Below are 16,259 nucleotides of genomic sequence, written 5' to 3' on the forward strand. Positions count from 1 at the left end.
CCAGGGGCTGACGTCAGGCAAGGCCAGGCTGCTGGTGCTGACCGTTCGCTAGGAGCTGGCAGTGTCTCAGGCCACCAAGCTCCAGCCTCCTCCAGCCTCTGGGCCTTGGCACCTGCAGGCCCCCCAGGGGAAAACTCAAGAGTTCGCTTCTTCCCAGCGGGGCCGCCTCGCGGGTGCCCGGAGGCGCTCAGGCGAGGGCTCCGGGCCGGGGATGCCGCGCAGACACACGCACGCCCGTCCACGTGCGGACGGACCCCTTCCCCGGCCACAAGTGGGGGGACCTGCGGACCCCGCCGGCGGGCAAACCCGGCTGGCCCCGAGCGGACAGGCTCGCGCACGCGCACACACGCGCACGGAGCGGACCGTCCCCCGCCGACCCCCCCTCAGGCTGGCTCGCGCATGCGCGGACACGCCCGCCGGTTCCGCCCCGACGCCCACCCGGAACAAGGAGCGGCCTGTGCGCACGCGCAGCCGAGGCCCCGCCCCTCCCGGCCGCGCCCTGGGGGCGGGGCCAGCCGGGGGCGGGTCCTGCGACACCGCCCGGGAAGCAGCGGAGCTGGGCGGCCCCCGCCACATCCTCCGCCTCCGCCTCCTCCTTCCCGGGTCTGAGCCAGCGGAGCGGAGCCAGGCCGAGCCGAGGGCTCCGAGGGCGCGGGCGGAGCAGGGCACGGAGCCATGGCGCACCAGACGGGCATCCACGGTGAGGGCGGGCGGCGGGCGGGCCGGGGCAGAGGGGCTCCCCGCCGCGGCGCCCCTCCCCGGCTCCCGGCTGCTCCCGGCTCCTCCAGCGCCGGTGGGGAAGCTTCCTGTTCCCTTTGCAGCCGCGCGTCGCCGGGGCGGCACATCTGGGGGGAGGGGGCTCCCCGTGCAGAGTTGGGGTGGGTGTGCAGGCAGGTACCCGGCTGCGGCGGAAGTTTCCGTGCTGTGGTGCCCGTGCGGGTGGAGGTAGGTGCCTGTGTGTGCCCATCTATGGGTCTGTGTGCCTCTCCGGGGGCGGGGGCGCCCGGATGCGCACATCTGGGGAGGTGTGCACGCATGTTCACTCGCCTGGTGTGCACAGCCCTGTGTGTGCCCAGCTGGGTGCACACACACATACACACACCAGGGGCTGGTTGCAGGGACACAGTAACGTGGGACCATCTGTAGACAGTGTTTCGTGACTGCACACGGCTGTGGGTGTCTGGGTGCATCTCGGTGTGCGTTTGTTACCATGGATGCATGCACCGTGTGTATGTGTGTGTGTGTGTGTGTGTGTGTGTGTGTGTGTGTGTGTGTGTGGCTGGTGTGGGTTTGTGTCTGTCTGAGGGGGGACCCTGACCTTTGGCTCCTCCCACACTCCTGCATGCCGGGCTGGGGACACCCCGGGCAGGGCCCTGGGAGTGGGATGGGAGCGTGGTGGGTCTGACCTTGACCTCAGGTCCCCTCCGTTTTCCACTCTGATCTGAGTCTGCCAGGGCCAGGCTTGGAAGGTTCCAGTTCCAGGTTGGGAACACAGGAGAGGGTCCGAGTATGGGGTTTGGGGGTGAGGGTTGTGGCCCTGGAGACTCCAGGCCAGCTTCCCCCGAACCCGAGCTTCTCCAGACCAGCAGCACCCCCTTCCCCGAGGGCCCCCCTTTCTCCCTTGGACAGGCTGCCGGAGAGGCGGAGGCCGGGACCCAGGTGTCCTGCCCCTCCCGGCCTCAGGGTTCCCTCCGCCTGGCTGTGCAGAAGGTCCAGACGGTCTGCCCAGCGAGCCTGGTGGTTTGGCCCTCAGCCACTCTTCCCACCAACCAGGATCTCCCCCCCCCCCCCCCCCCCCGGGCCACCATCGACCAGCCTGACCGCCTGCCTAGATCTCGGCTTGTGGTTGTGGCCACTTGCTGGCCAGACAGCCCTGAGGCTTCCCTGGCCCGTCCAGCAGGTCAGCAGGCCGGGCCTGGGGCAGGGCCAGCCTCCCCCCAGGTGGCCGGCCTCTCCCAGGAGGCGTTGGCCAGCCGCTGTGACTCAGCCCGCAGGAGAGATCAGTGTCCCTTCCTTCCCCTTTGCCTGGTCATCGCCGCTGCCCCAGCGGAGCCGGGAGGGGGCGGGATCGGAAGCGAGGGTTCCTCCTCTGAGCTGGTCGGGCCGCCTCACCCTCTCATTTCCTCCTGCCTGGGAGCAGCCCACCCCTCATTGCCAGGCGGCCGGGGGTGGGAGGCCATAGGTGCGAGTCTGCTGACCGCAGGGCAGGGCAGGGCAGGGCCGGGGAGGGGAGGGGCCTGTAACCGGAGGCTCCAGGTGGGGGCGGGCCAGGCAGGGGTGGGGCGGGGGCATGAATCTTTGATGAGAGGCTCAGGTGTCCCAGGCCCGGCCTCTGGATTATTGATGGTGGCTGAGGAGGCATGGGCTGTCTCTGCCCCTTCTGGGGTGTCACTGCCCCGTAACAGGAGAAGGGCGAGTCCCTCCCCTGCGCCCTCCCTCCCTCCCTCGCAGGTCTGAGCAGGTGCGTGTGTCACAGTGGAAGCCCCTCCCAGCACTTCCTCCGCTCACTCCCCCGGCCTCCCTCTGCCTGCGGGCGGCGAGCCCCACCTGAGGAAGAGTGTGAGGTTCGGAGAGGTCAGGGGTCACACACAGCAATGGGGAAGGGGCACCCCAGAGGCCAGGTCTTCCTCAGAGACCCGCCCGGGCTCTGCAGGTGGGCGGCTCTGCCCAGCCCGCCGGGCTGCCCTCAGCACCCAGCACCCGGGCTGCCCCGGGACCCGCCCACCCAGCGGCCTGGAGGGTGGTGCCCGCCCGGGCTCAGGCTCAGCCGCCTGCATGGGGGGCACCCGAGGACGGGGGCAGAGTGTCCCCAAAGGCCCCCCCGGCCCGAGCTGCGGGCCCTATAAATAGCCCCTGACCTCAGCCTCCAGGGACTTCCCCAAGGACTCTCCGACCTCGGGGAGCCTCAAGGCCACGCTGCCGGTCCGCGCACCCGGACGCCGGGCAGCCCTGCCACGTGGACCTGGGTTTCCCCCCGAACCACGGCAGTCCCCAGCTCCGACCACCGTCCTCCCCACCGCACTCGGTCCCAAGCCACTGGCTCTTACCTCCTGGCTCTGTGGTCCAAGGACCAAGAGAGTCTGCGTGGGGGAGTTCCTGAGAGTCCCCCCTCCTCCAGGAAGCCTTCCGGACTGCCTGTGTGTTTCCGTGTAACCTTTATACATCCTTTGCCTGCAAACATGCCTTCGCCAAGCTCTGCGTCTGCCATTCATGTGTGTGTGTGTGTGTGTGTGAGTGTGTGTGTTAGGACCCGGGCATGGTGGCTGGGTGTGTGTGTGTGTGTGTTAGAACCCAGGCATGGTGGCTGGGTGTGTGTGTGTGTGTGTGTGTGTCTAAATGCGAGTGTCCACTTGTGTTAGCCCAGCGGAGCGTGTGCTGGTGGACGGGGTGTTGGCATTCACACTCCTCTGTCACCTGCACGTGTTGACGTGTTATGTTCACTCACGCTGGGCTGAGAATGTACCTGTTTGTTGCCACGTGCAACGTGTGTGCGCATGTGTGTGTGCGCATGTACACACGTGTGTGTCAGCGGGCATAGTGGTCCCCGGGAGCTGTTCGCGTGTGTCTGTCCGTGGCTATGACAGGACTGAGCGGCCCCCTCTCCCGCCGGCCTGGCCTTGCGCCGGCCTGGCCTGCCCAGAGCCGCCTCCTGGACGGGCTGCCGCCCCGCCTGTCACCAGAGGCCTCGGGCCGGGCGGCCGCTCACCGCCACCTCCGCGGCTAAATTTGGGAGCTTCTGTCCCGGCGTCTCAGGTTCCCGGTCACATGGGGCTGTACTTAACCCGCTCCCCGCTCCCCGCTCCCCGCCCAGCACCGGACCCCGCAGAGCAGAGCAGGCCCGGCCGGTCCCTGCCACCGCCCTCGCCCTGCCCCCTGCCGCCCACCCGCCCACCGCCCTCACCCGCCATGTTTCTTGTGCTCGTAGCCACCGAGCAGCTGCGGGAGTTCCTCGCCAAGGCGCGGGCCGGCTCCGTGCGGCTCATCAAAGTCGTCATCGAGGACGGTGAGTGCCCGGGAGCGGACGGAGGCGGGCGCCGAGCTCGCTGCTTTGCTGGGGGTGGGGACACGGACCTCCAGCCCACTGGGCCTCAGTTTCCCCCTGGGAGCCGGAGGGGCCTGTAGGAAGCGCTGGAGGTGGCGTGGTCGTCTCCGTTTCCTGTGAAACGGCAGGAAACTGAAGCTGAGGGGTAGCAGGCGGCCCAGGCCTGGCCTGGGGTCCTGTCCAGCGCCCCCCCCCCCTGGGCTGTGTGGGGAGAAACGGGCCGGGCAGGGGGTAGAAGGGCAGGGGGCAGGGATAAGCCAGGCTGGGCCCTGCCCCGTGGCCAGTGCCGCTCACCGGGGTCGGTGGCTGGCAGCCTAGGCCGGTGTGGCTGCTGGCGGCGGGGGGGAGGGGGGAGTCCTACGGAGAAGCCCAAAAAATGTCCCCCGGCGGGGAGAAGGACTCTGGGGTCCAGATGGGAGAATTCTGGGCGTGGCTGGGCCTTGGCCTGGACCTGGGACGTGCGCTTATGGGGGGCGGGGGTTGAGCTGAGGCCGCAGGTGGGAGGGTTTGACGAGGCGGAGGAGCGGACGGCGCTGTGGGGCGGAACAGAGGGCTCCTTCCTCTCCCCGTCCGTCTGTGCCGAGGGGCTGCCCCGGAGACGAGGGTGAGACTCTGGGGCTGGGGGGCTGCCCCCCAGTCCTCCCAGCCTGCAGAGCGGGCCTGTGGGGGCTCTCGGACGGGCGTGGTGCCCATGGCTTTTCACGCCGTGAATGGGCTCCGAGCAGGGTCTGCCCAGGCGGGACGTCCCCCAGGTCTGAGCTGAGGGCTCCAGGGGCGCGGCCCGCCCAGGCCTGCAGGCAGTGGTGGGCAGCGGGGCGTGCCCAGAGGGTCCAGGCCCCGGACGGGCAGCCACTGCCATCTCCACCCGCCTGTGGCCCCGCTCCCGGGTTTCCTAGAGAAACCAGGAAGGTCACTTTGGACGTGAAACTCCGGTGTGAAGACGGGCGGCCTGGTGAGGCGCGCCGACAGCGCTGGCGGCCGGCTCAGCCTGCGGCCCTGGCTTCCAGCCGGCCCCCTTTCAGTTGTGGCAGGCAGCGAGGAGGCCGAGGCCCACAGAGGGGGCTGGGCTGCTGGGCCTGGCCTGGGGGCCCTGCCCCCATCAGGGGCCTGGTAGCAGGTGCCAGCCCTCCGGCCCAGGTGTGATTGTCCCCTCGCCCGTGGCTGGGGCTGTGAGCCCCCAGAGCTCTCTGCAGGGGGCCAGGGAGGGTGAGGGTGTGTATGGAGCAGCGAGCTGGTGGCGGCGCTGGGCACACCTCTGCGTGTCTTCATGTGATTGTGCCAGTCCTGGCGTCACCTCACCCGTGTCCGTGCGTGTGCGGAGGGAGCGGACCCCAGTGGCAGCTTTGTCACCCCTCACCCACCCACTCACTCGTGCTTCAGTCCCAGCCTCGCCCTCGGGGCCTGGGGGCTCCAGGGAAGGCGGGGAGGGGGGCCGGAGGCGGAGGTCCGGGCGGCTGGGGAAGGCGTGGGGGTGGGACTCGCTCACCCCGCCTCTGCCCCCAGAGCAGCTCACGCTGGGGGCGTCGCGGGAGCCGGTGGGCAGCTGGGAGCAGGACTATGACCGGGCGGTGCTGCCGCTCCTGGACGCCCAGCAGCCCTGCTACCTGCTCTACCGCCTGGACTCCAAGAACGCCCAGGGCTTCGAGTGGCTCTTCCTGGCCTGGTCGCCTGACAGCTCCCCCGTGAGTCCCGGTGCCAGTCCCGGACGGGGGGAGGGCCCGGGGCTGAGCGAGACGAGGCCCATCCTTGGGGTGGGGGGACGTGGGGACCGGCTCCAGGGCGGCTGAAGGGACCAGGTCCTGGGTCGCCGCAGCCTCCTGGCCTGGGAGTCAGAGGTTGGCTGGACAAGGGCTCCCCCTGCTGTCCGAGCCACCCCACTGCCTCCTCGCTCTGCACGGCGCCCTCTGCCGGGGTGTGGGCACCAGGCGGGGAGACAGCCCTGCCCCTGGCCCTGCCTGCGGGGAGACAGCCCTGCCCCCAGGGCCTCACGCTGGCCCCCGCTCAGGTGCGGCTGAAGATGCTGTACGCGGCCACGAGGGCCACGGTGAAGAAGGAGTTCGGGGGCGGCCACGTCAAGGACGAGCTCTTCGGGACCACGAAGGTGCGCTCAGGCTGGCCCTGCGAGCCGGTCACAGGCCTGAGGACAGACGGGTTCGGGTCACGGGGCGGGTGGGCACCGGCTGGGCCATGAGCAGGGAGGGCTGCGGGCTGGGCGCTGAGGGCTGGGTGCCCGGGCTGCGGGCTGGGTGCTGAGGGCTGGGGGCTGGGCGCTGAGGGCTGCAGGCCTGGGCTGCGGGCTGGGTGCTGCGGGCTGGGTGCTGAGGGCTCCCGGCAGTTGCCCGATCACCCGTTCGTGCCTCCGCCCGGCAGGACGACCTCTCCCTGGCCGGCTACCAGAAGCACCTGTCCTCCTGCGCGGCGCCCGCCCCGCTGACCTCGGCCGAGAGGGAGCTGCAGCAGATCCGCATCAACGAGGTGAGGTGGGCGCTGGGGGGTGAGGGGAGGCGGGGTGGGCGCTGGGGGGTGAGGGGAGGCGGGGTGGGCGCTGGGGGGTGAGGGGAGGCGGGGTGAGGGGAGGCGGGGTGGGCGCTGGGGGGTGAGGGGAGGCGGGGTGAGGGAGGCGGGGTGGGCGCTGGGGGGTGAGGGGAGGCGGGGTGGGCGCTGGGGGGTGAGGGGAGGCGGGGTGGGCGCTGGGGGTGAGGGGAGGCGGGGGTGGGGCGCTGGGGGGTGAGGGGAGGCGGGGTGGGCGCTGGGGGGTGAGGGGAGGCGGGGGGGGGCGCTGGGGGGTGAGGGGAGGCGGGGGGGGGCCCTGGGGGGTGAGGGGAGGCGGGGGGGGGGCGCTGGGGGGTGAGGGGAGGCGGGGTGGGCGCTGGGGGGTGAGGGGAGGCGGGGTGGGGCGCTGGGGGGTGAGGGGGGGCGGGGGGGGGGCGCTGGGGGGTGAGGGGAGGCGGGGTGGGCGCTGGGGGGTGAGGGGAGGCGGGGTGGGCGCTGGGGGGCGGGCCTGTGCTCCCTGCGCCCCGTCGGGCGGCAGGTGAGGCCGCTCACGGAGCTCACTGGCGCTGCCCCAGGGGAAGACGGAGATCAGCGTGGAGAGCAAGCACCAGACGCTGCAGGGCCTGGCCTTCCCGCTGCAGCCCGAGGCCCAGCGGGCGCTGCAGCGGCTCCGGCAGAAGGCCATCGACTACATCCAGCTGGTGGGTGCGCCCGCCGGCCCCCGACGCTCCCCCACCTCAACCCCGCCCCACCCCACCTCCCTCACACGTGCAGGCGTGTGCACCGTGTCCCCGGCCTGTCCACACAGCTCATCCGTGGGCCCGCAGGAACACCTGCCGGCCCCGCCCCGCCCCTGCCCGTCCCCATTGGGTGCAGCTGCCGTGTGTCATGGATGCGCTCTGCCCCCTGCCCTGTCCCTGCTCATGGGCAGGGGCCTGTGACAGTCCCGCCCGCCTCCGCTCGCACACTGTACTCACTGAATCCGCTGACTCCTTAGCTCTCAGCCCCTTCCTGTCCCAGACTCCCCCTCACCCCATCCTCACCCCCACCCCCAGGCAAGCCCTCGCCCCTGTGGTCCAGGCTGGCCCCCCGGGGCCAAGGGGCACCTCCTCTCCAAGCGGCCTGAGGTCTGAGGGGGGGGCTGGTCCTGCCCATGGTTGGGGGGTCCTTCCAGCCTTCCCTGGGAGCTGGGCCGGGGGCCCCCGTGGCGGGCGGGCGGGCACTGCCTCACCCTCCTGGCGCCCCCGCCCTCGGCAGAAGCTGGACCTGGAGCGGGAGACCATCGAGCTGGTGCACACGGAGCCCACGGACGTGGCCCAGCTGCCCTCCCGTGTGCCCCGCGAGGCCGCCCGCTACCACTTCTTCCTCTACCGGCACACGCACGAGGGCGACCCGCTGGAGTCTGTGGGTGAGCAGCGGCCGGGGGGGGGGGGGGGGGGCCTGCGGGGGCGGGGGCGCCCGCTCACCGCTCCGCCCGCCCCCAGTGTTCATCTACTCGATGCCCGGCTACAAGTGCAGCATCCGGGAGCGCATGCTCTACTCCAGCTGCAAGAGCCGCCTCCTCGACTCGGTGGAGCAGGACTTCCGGCTGGAGATCGCCAAGAAGGTGGGCGCGAGCGTGTCCCCCTGAGCCCCCCCCGCCTCTGCCGGGCCCGGGGCGAGACGGTGGAGGGCAGGGCCACTGCTGCCTGTTGGGGGGAGGACGGGGGACCGGTCCAGGGGAGAAACGGGGGGACCGGTCCAGGACTGCCCTGCTGGCTGATGGCCTGGGCGGGCCCGAGCCCTGGCTCTGTGCCTCCTGCCCGGGCTCTGTGCCTCCTGCCCGGGCCCAGAAGGCGGGGGGCCTGGAAGGCGGGGGGCCTGGAAGGCGGGGATCCTGGAAGGCGGGGGGGCCCAGAAGGCGGGGGGCCTGGAAGGCGGGGATCCTGGAAGGCGGGGGGGCCCGGAGGCGGGGGGCCCGGAAGGTGGGGAACCTGGAAGGCGGGGGGCCCAGAAGGCAGGGGGTCCGGAAGGCGGGGGGCCCGGAAGGCGGGGTCCTGGAAGGCGGGGGGTCCTGGAAGGCGGGGATCCTGGAAGGTGGGGGGGGCCCGGAAGGTGGGGGACCCGGAAGGTGGGGATCCTGGAAGCCAGGGGTTCCAGAAGGCGGGGATCCTGGAAGGCGGGGGGTCCGGAAGGCGGGGGGGCCCGGAAGGTGGGGGTCCTGGAAGCCAGGGGGTCCAGAAGGCGGGGATCCTGGAAGGCGGGGGGTCCGGGAAGGCGGGGGGTTCGGAAGGCATGGGGGCCCGGAAGGTGGGGATCCTGGAAGCCAGGGGGTCCAGAAGGCGGGGATCCTGGAAGGCGGGGGGTCCTGGAAGGCGGGGGGTCCGGAAGGCGGGGGGGCCCGGAAGGTGGGGATCCTGGAAGCCAGGGGGTCCAGAAGGCGGGGATCCTGGAAGGCGGGGGGTCCTGGAAGGCGGGGGGGTCCAGAAGGCGGGGGGCCTGGAAGGCGGGGATCCTGGAAGGCGGGGGGCCTGGAAGGCGGGGGGTCCTGGAAGGCGGGGGGTCCTGGAAGGCGGGGGGCCCGGAAGGCGGGGGGCCCGGAAGGCGGGGATCCTGGAAGGCGGGGGGTCCGGAAGGCGGGGGGCCCGGAAGGCGGGGGGCCCGGAAGGCGGGGGGGCCCGGAAGGCGGGGGGCCCGGAAGGCGGGGTCAGCAGGTCGTCCAGGTGGGGGTCGGGGAGGAGAGAAGGGGTACCCGGGAGTGAGGTGGGAGTCTGGGTCCCACACTGGGGCTGACACGGCGTGCCCCTCGCAGATCGAGATCGGCGACGGGGCCGAGCTGACCGCCGACTTCCTGTACGACGAGGTGCACCCCAAGCAGCACGCCTGCAGGCGGGCCTTCGCCAAGCCCCAGGGCCCGGGCGGCAAGCGCGGCCACAAGCGCCTCATCCGCGGCCCCGGGGAGAACGGCGACGACAGCTAGAGGCCCCGGCCGCCGGCCGGTCACTGCGGGGCCGCCGCCCGCCCGGCCGCCGCCTCCCTCCCGTCCGCCCGCCCGCCCGCCGCCCGGGCTGCGGGCAGGGGCCTCGGGGCGGGAGGGCGGTGGCGGACCCGCTTGCTGCTTCCAGGGGCCACCGGGCTGGCGTTGGCCTCCCCCGTGCTCTCCCTGCCCCTCGTCCGTGTGCCCGTCCGTGTGCCCGTCCGTGTGCCCGCCGTGTGCCCGCTGTCCGGGCCCTGCGTGGCTGTCTCAGGGCCTGGCATGAACGTGGGCCCCGAGGGAACTGAGACCAGGGCCCGGCGCAGCCACAATCCTTGGCCACAGGGGTGGGTCCGTCGGGGCCGGGCAGGGTCACGGTGGGGGAGATGGTTGGATGCTGTATTTTTTAAAGAATAAAATATTTTTAAATCAACAGCCGAGTCTGGCCCGAGGGAGCCCCTGGCCCTGGGCATGGGAGGCCCTGTGTGTGTGACGGCCCCGCCCCCCGTGGGAGGTGCCAGGAGAGTGTCTGGGTGCAGGGACGCCTCCTCGGAGGGGTCTGCCTGTGGTGGGGGGCACAGCGCGGGGGAGGGGGGCGGGTGTGCGGGTTTCCTACAGCTGCTCCGAGTTCCCCAAACCCGCTGGCTTTGTCTATTTTTGTTGACTTCAGAGAGGAAGGAAGAGGGAGAGAGAGTGAAACATCCATGAAGAGAGAACCACGGATCATCAGCTGCCTCCTGCGGGCCTCCCACCGGGGATGGTGCCTGCCACTGGGGCGGGTGCCCCGACCAGGAATCGAACTGTGACCTCCTGGTTCTCAGGCCAACCTTACTGGCTTCACACAACACACGTGCACTCCCCGGCAGTTCTTACACGCGGGAGTGCGTGCAGGGCGAAAGCCAGGCGTGGGCAGGGCCGGCCCGGAGGCCACGGGGGACCATCCGCTTCCACACCTGTTCCCGGGCCCCTTCCTCCCCCTGCAGAGCCGGGGGCGGAGCGGCTGCTTCCGAAGATCGGCTTCCCCTTCCCCTGCCTGGAGGACCGCTCCAATTATAGCCACTTCCCTTTCCCACTGCTGCCGGGCCCGCTCCCCTCAAACCCGGAACTGCCTGTGAGCCCCTCTCGTGGACTCAATTCACAGGCCAGGCAGTGGGATGGGGGGGAGGCTCTCCGGGGGCATTCCTCGGCCTGCGCCGCTGGGGAGCTCTGCCCACTGGGCTTCCCGACCTCAGTGGAGCTGGGCTCTGGCGGGTGCGATGGGTGTCTGAAATCCCGCAGTGTCCAGCCGGTGTGTGTGCATGCACACGCAGGCTTCCCTGGCAGCTCATGGCCACCTCGGGACCTGGGTTCTGCCCCCAAGGCAGACGGTGGCTGCTGGAAGGGGAGAGGTCCTGAGCCTTTGGTCCCAGGGGCCCTGGGGAGGGGCTCAGCGGGGGGTGCAGGGGTGAGGACCCCGGTCGGTGGCGGTTCAGCCCCGGACCTGGCACTGTCCTGTCCGCAGTGGCACAGCCTGGGCGAGGGCGAGGGCCCGACCCCTCCCTGCAGCGGCAGCCGAGCCCGCCTCCCGGCAGAAGCCCTTTGCGTTCACTCAGCGTCACCCAGAACCTCTGTCCGGGGGCCGGGACAGCCCAGGCTCAGCTGGCACCGGGTGGGCCCGGGACACAGACAGAAAAGGTCCCACGTGGCCAGCGGGCAAGAAGACTATTACAGGCGACGCAAAAGCAAGGAAATCGCATGCTGATTTGTCAAAACTTAAACAGAAAACAGCCGGGCTGAAGCCGGTGTGGCTCAGTGGATAGAGCGTCAGTCTGCGGACTAAAGGGTCCCGGGTTCAATTCTGGCCAAGGGCATGTGCCTTGGTTTCGGGCCCATCCCCGGCAGTGGGTGTGCAGGAGGCAGCTGGTCGATGTTTCTCTCTCATCGATGTTTCTAACTCTCTGTCCCTCTCCCTTCCTCTCTGTAAAAAATCAATAAAATATATATTAAAAAGAAAGAAAGAAAGAAAGAAAGAAAGAAGGAAGGAAGGAAGGAAGGAAGGAAGGAAGAAAGGAAAGAAAGAAAGAAAGAAAGAAAGAAAGAAAGAAAGAAAGAAAGAAAGAAGAAAGAAAGAAAGAGAAAACAGCCAGAAAAGGGGCTTGGCCCAGGTTGAAGGTTTATTTTTTATTTTATTTTTTTTAATTTTCATGATCACCCTTTTTTGATTTTTTAAAATATATTTTATTGATTTTTTACAGAGAGGAAGGGAGAGAGAGAGAGAGCTAGAAACGTCAATGAGACAGAATCCTCGACCAGCTGCCTCTTGCACACCCCCTACCGGGGATGTGCCGGCAACCAACGTACATGCCCTTGACCGGAATCAAACCTGGGACCCTTCAGTCCGCAGACCGACGCTCTACCACTGAGCCAATCCGGTCTTGGCGGGTGGAAGGCTTAGACGAAGCGCAGGAGGCCCCGCTGAGAGGCCCTGTGTGAGGGGACGTGAAGGAGACGACGGCGGGGAGGGAGGGTCTGAGAGAAGAGCTTCAGGCAGAGGGACCGGACCCTCACAGGCCTCGGCGGGAGGTGCCCCGGTGTGTCCAGGCCGGCACAGGAGGGAGGCCACTATGTGGGTGCGACTTTGGCTCCAGAAAGGGTCACAGAGGGGCCTGAGCCGGGGAGGGGGGCCTCCTGTGACTCGGGGCCCATGGGAACAGGCGTGGGTGTGGGTGTGAGCACAGAAGCCGGCCACCCGTGAGGCGAGGATGAGGGTGTTGGTCTAGGCGAGAGATGGCGGGTGATGGGCAGGAGCTGGTGGACCTGGAAGTGGAGCCCAGGGCCTTGCTGGGGGCCAAGGAGCGGGCAGAGCCCATGGGAGCCGAGCCAGGCGGTCCGGCAGCCAGCCGGACGTGGGGAGCGCAGGGGGACCCCTCCTAGAGGGAGTGGGGGCTGGGGTGCAGGTGCAGCGGGGAGGCTCAGCTCCCACACCCAGGCCCCAGCCTCGAAGGCCTCTGCCAGGAGGGGCAGGCGCAGGGAGGAGGCGCCGGCCTGTGGCCGCCTGCAGGGATGAGGGTGAGAGGGGAGGCCCCGGCAGGTGTCGGCGTGCCCTCGAGGTCTGGCACTGCCCCGATGCCAGCTCCTCGGGGAGCATCGCCTGGGCTGGGGCCCCGTGGCTCCCAGGGTCCCCGCAGACAGGTGTGAGGCCCAGACAGACGGCGGTCTTGCCGGGACAGGCTGGGGCGAGGGAGGGGAGTGAAAGAGGAAGGAGGGCTCTGTCTGCCATCTGACTATGCAAATGGCCTGACTCATCGCACGCCCCCCGCCATGGCAGGGAGGGGGCTGGCGGTTGTGAAAGTCTCACTTCCTCTGCTGGCAGCAGTCGCAGCGGGAAGGGCCTGGCTGGACGAGACCCTCTGGACAAGCCCCCCTCCTGGTCATGGTAGGACAGCCACCCTTGGCTGGGGAGGGGACAGCGGGGCCAGGGGACGGGTGGGGAGACGGGAGGGCTTGGCAGTAGGGGACAGTAGGGGATGCACTGTCACCCACATGGCCCAGGGTGCCCCCGGGGCCCCCCAGACAACAGCGCGGACGAGGAGGCCGAGGCCGAGGGCTCCCTCTGAGGGGCCCGGGGGCCAAGGTAAAGCTGGGCGCCCAGGCCTGGCTCTGACCCACAGCAGGGGCAGGCTCCTGGGCCGAGGGGAAAGAGCGGGCACTGCCCCCGGTGCCCAGGCCCTGGATGGTCCCCGGCCTGGACCCCAGCGAGAGACCCTCATTCCTGCCTGGGTCGGTCGTGGCCAAAGGGAGGGGGTGGGGAGGAGGGAAGCAGCGGGCGGAACGGGGAGGGGCTCCTTGCTCAGGAGAAAAGAGCAATGGGCTGAGGATGGAGGGAGAGTGGGGGGAGGAGAGGGGAAGCCTGGGGCCTGCAGGCACCCGCCTGGCTCTCGTGCAGCTGGGGTTTGGTTCGGAGTGAAAGTCTGGACCATGCGTCTGAGTTCTGGGTCTCAGGAGCGGTTCTGAGTCCACGGCCGAGTCCCCGGCCCACGTCCAGGTTCCCCACGAGCCTCGGAGGTGGGAGGGGGTGGGCAGAGAGGCGGGAGCCTCCCTGGGGAGACCTGGGTGGGGAGGCGAAGCCGGGCTGGTACTCACGCTCCCCTCCCGTTCTCCCCCTCCCCCCTACAGGGCCCCTGCCACGGCGCCCTGCTGCCCCTGTGCCTCCTGGTTCAGGCCCAGGTGCTGGCCCTGGCCCAGGCCCAGGGCGCCCTGCCCGCCTTCCTGCCCTGCGAGGAGCAGACCCCCAACCACGTGGACTGCGAGTGGCTCTTCCTGACGGCCGTGCCCCGCTTCTCCGAGTCCTCGCCCCGGGCCAACGTCACCAGCCTCTCCCTGCGCTGCAACCGCATCCGCCACCTCCACGACCAGGACTTCGCCCACCTGACCCGCCTGCGCAAGCTCGACCTCAAGTGGAACTGCCCACCCAGCAGCCTCAGCATCATGCACTGGGCCTGCCACATGACCATCGCGCCCCACACCTTCCTGGCCGTGCCCACGCTGGAGGAGCTGAACCTGAGCTACAACAACATCACCACGGTGCCCGCGCTGCCCGCCGCCCTGCGCACGCTGTCCCTCAGCCGCACCAACATCCTGGTCCTCGACGCCGCCAGCTTCCGCGGCCTGCACGCCCTCTCCCACCTGTACGTGGACGGCAACTGCTACTACGAGAACCCCTGCGGGGGGGCCGTGCGGGTGGCCCCCGGCGCCCTCCTGGGCCTGCGCAACCTCACCCACCTGTCGCTCAAGTACAACAACCTCACGGCGGTGCCCCGCGGCCTGCCCGCCGGCCTGCAGACCCTGCTGCTGGCCTACAACCGCATCGTCGCCCTGGGGCCCGGCGACCTGGCCAACCTCACGGCCCTGCGGGTGCTGGACGTGGGCGGGAACTGCCGCCGCTGCGACCACGCCCGCAACCCCTGCGTGGAGTGCCCCCGGGGCTACCCCCGGCTGCACCCCGACGCCTTCCGCAGCCTGAGCCGCCTGGAGGGCCTGGTGCTGAGCGACAGCTCCCTCCACAGCCTGGACGACAGCTGGTTCCGGGGCCTGGACAACCTCACGGGGCTGGACCTGAGTGAGAACTTCCTGTACGACTTCATCACCAACACCTCCGTCTTCTGGCGCCTGAGGAGGCTGCGCAAGCTCAACCTGTCCTTCAACTACCACAAGGGGGTGTCCTACGCCCACCTGCGGCTGGCGCGGTCCTTCCAGGGGCTGCGCGCCCTGGAGCACCTGGACATGACGGGCATCTTCTTCCGGGAGCTGAGCCAGCGCACGCTGCAGCCGCTGGCCGGCCTGCCCGCCCTGCGGAGCCTCCGCCTGCAGATGAACTTCATCAACCGGGCCCAGCTCAGCGTCTTCGGGGCCTTCCCCCGCCTGCGCCAGGTGGACCTGTCCAACAACCGCATCAGCGGGGCGCCGGGCGCCGAGGCCGCGCGGGGCGAGGCGAACGCCGGCGAGGAGGGCGGGCGGCGCTCGGGGGACCTCTCGGCGCTGGGCCCCGATACCCCCCCGGGGGAGGCGGACGCGGGGGAGGCGGGCGGGCGGCGGCCCCCGGGGGACCTCGAGGATGCCCGGGGCCTCGGGGACTTCAGGGACTTCAGGCTGAGCTGCGAGAACCTCACCTTCACCCTGAACCTGTCTCGGAACAACCTGGTGACGATCGAGCCCGAGATGTTCGCGGGGCTGTCGCGCCTCGAGTGCCTGCGCCTGAGCTACAACAGCATCTCCCAGGTCAACGGCTCGCAGTTCGCGCGGCTGCCCGGCCTGCGGGTGCTGGACCTGTCCTACAACAAGCTGGACCTGTACCACGGCCGCTCCTTCACCGAGCTGCCGCGCCTGCGCACGCTGGACCTCAGCTACAACAGCCAGCCCTTCAGCATGCAGGGCATGGGCCACAACCTCAGCTTCGTGGCCCAGCTGCGCAGCCTGCGCCACCTCAGCCTGGCCCACAACGCCATCCACAGCCGCGTGTCGCCCGAGCTCCGCAGCGCCACCCTCCTGGCCCTGGACTTCAGCGGCAACGCCCTGAACCGCATGTGGAACGAGGGCGACCTCTACCTCCGCTTCTTCCAGGGCCTGCGCTGGCTGCGGAGCCTGGACCTGTCCCGCAACCACCTGCACGCCGTGCTGCCCCACAACCTGGCCAGCCTGCCCCCGGACCTGCGGCGGCTGCGGCTGCGGGACAACTTCCTGGCCTTCTTCAACTGGAGCAGCCTGGCCCTCCTGCCGCAGCTGGACAGCCTGGACCTGGCGGGCAACCAGCTCAAGGCCCTGACCAACGGCAGCCTCCCCGCCGAGCCCCGGCTCCGGAGCCTGGACGTCAGCCGCAACCTCATCAGCTACGTGGCCCTCGGCTTCTTCGCGCCGGCCACGGCGCTGCGGGAGCTCAACCTCAGCCACAACGCCCTCCGCACGCTGGACCCCGCCTGGTTCGGCTCCCTGGCGGCGGCCGCCGCCCTGACCGCCCTGGACGTGCGCGCCAACCCGCTGCACTGCGCCTGCGGCGCGTCCTTCGTGGACTTCCTGCTGCAGGTGCAGGCGGCCGTGCCCGGGCTGGCCAGCCAGGTCAAGTGCGGCAGCCCCGGGCAGCTGCAGGGCCGCAGCATCTTCGCGCAGGACCTGCGGCTCTGCCTGGACGAGGCCCTGTCCTGGGACTGCTTCGGCCTGTCGCTGCTGGCCGTGGCGCTGGCCGTGGCCGTGCCGCTGCTGCAGCACCTGTGCGGCTGGGACCTCTGGTACTGCTTC

The 16,259-nt window shown here is 70.2% G+C and overlaps 1 protein-coding gene across 4 annotated transcripts in view; it reads left to right on the forward strand.

Moving 5' to 3' along the window:
- The first annotated feature begins 502 nt into the window (after positions 1 to 502).
- The window catches only part of LOC118715606 (twinfilin-2), a 26,658-nt gene continuing 10,901 nt past the window's right edge, over positions 503 to 16,259 (forward strand). Inside the window, exons 1-9 of one of the 4 annotated variants that reach the window (XM_036432140.2) lie at positions 503 to 700; positions 3,926 to 4,003; positions 5,546 to 5,724; positions 6,048 to 6,143; positions 6,413 to 6,517; positions 7,111 to 7,236; positions 7,793 to 7,943; positions 8,020 to 8,141; positions 13,644 to 16,259. The exon at positions 13,644 to 16,259 is cut by the window's right edge and continues 570 nt beyond it. In XM_036432140.2, coding sequence (XP_036288033.1) covers positions 676 to 700; positions 3,926 to 4,003; positions 5,546 to 5,724; positions 6,048 to 6,143; positions 6,413 to 6,517; positions 7,111 to 7,236; positions 7,793 to 7,943; positions 8,020 to 8,141; positions 13,644 to 16,259 — 3,498 coding nt within the window. In that variant the 5' untranslated portion in view covers positions 503 to 675. Of the gene's footprint in view, positions 701 to 3,925; positions 4,004 to 5,545; positions 5,725 to 6,047; positions 6,144 to 6,412; positions 6,518 to 7,110; positions 7,237 to 7,792; positions 7,944 to 8,019; positions 8,142 to 9,326; positions 9,700 to 12,019; positions 12,904 to 13,643 lie in introns of those variants that run through there. The other 3 variants (XM_045579517.1, XM_036432139.2, XM_036432138.2) reach the window with 3 other exon arrangements.

Source organism: Pipistrellus kuhlii, unplaced genomic scaffold (assembly GCF_014108245.1).
Source record: "Pipistrellus kuhlii isolate mPipKuh1 unplaced genomic scaffold, mPipKuh1.p scaffold_m20_p_11, whole genome shotgun sequence".
Classification (NCBI taxonomy): domain Eukaryota; kingdom Metazoa; phylum Chordata; class Mammalia; order Chiroptera; family Vespertilionidae; genus Pipistrellus; species Pipistrellus kuhlii.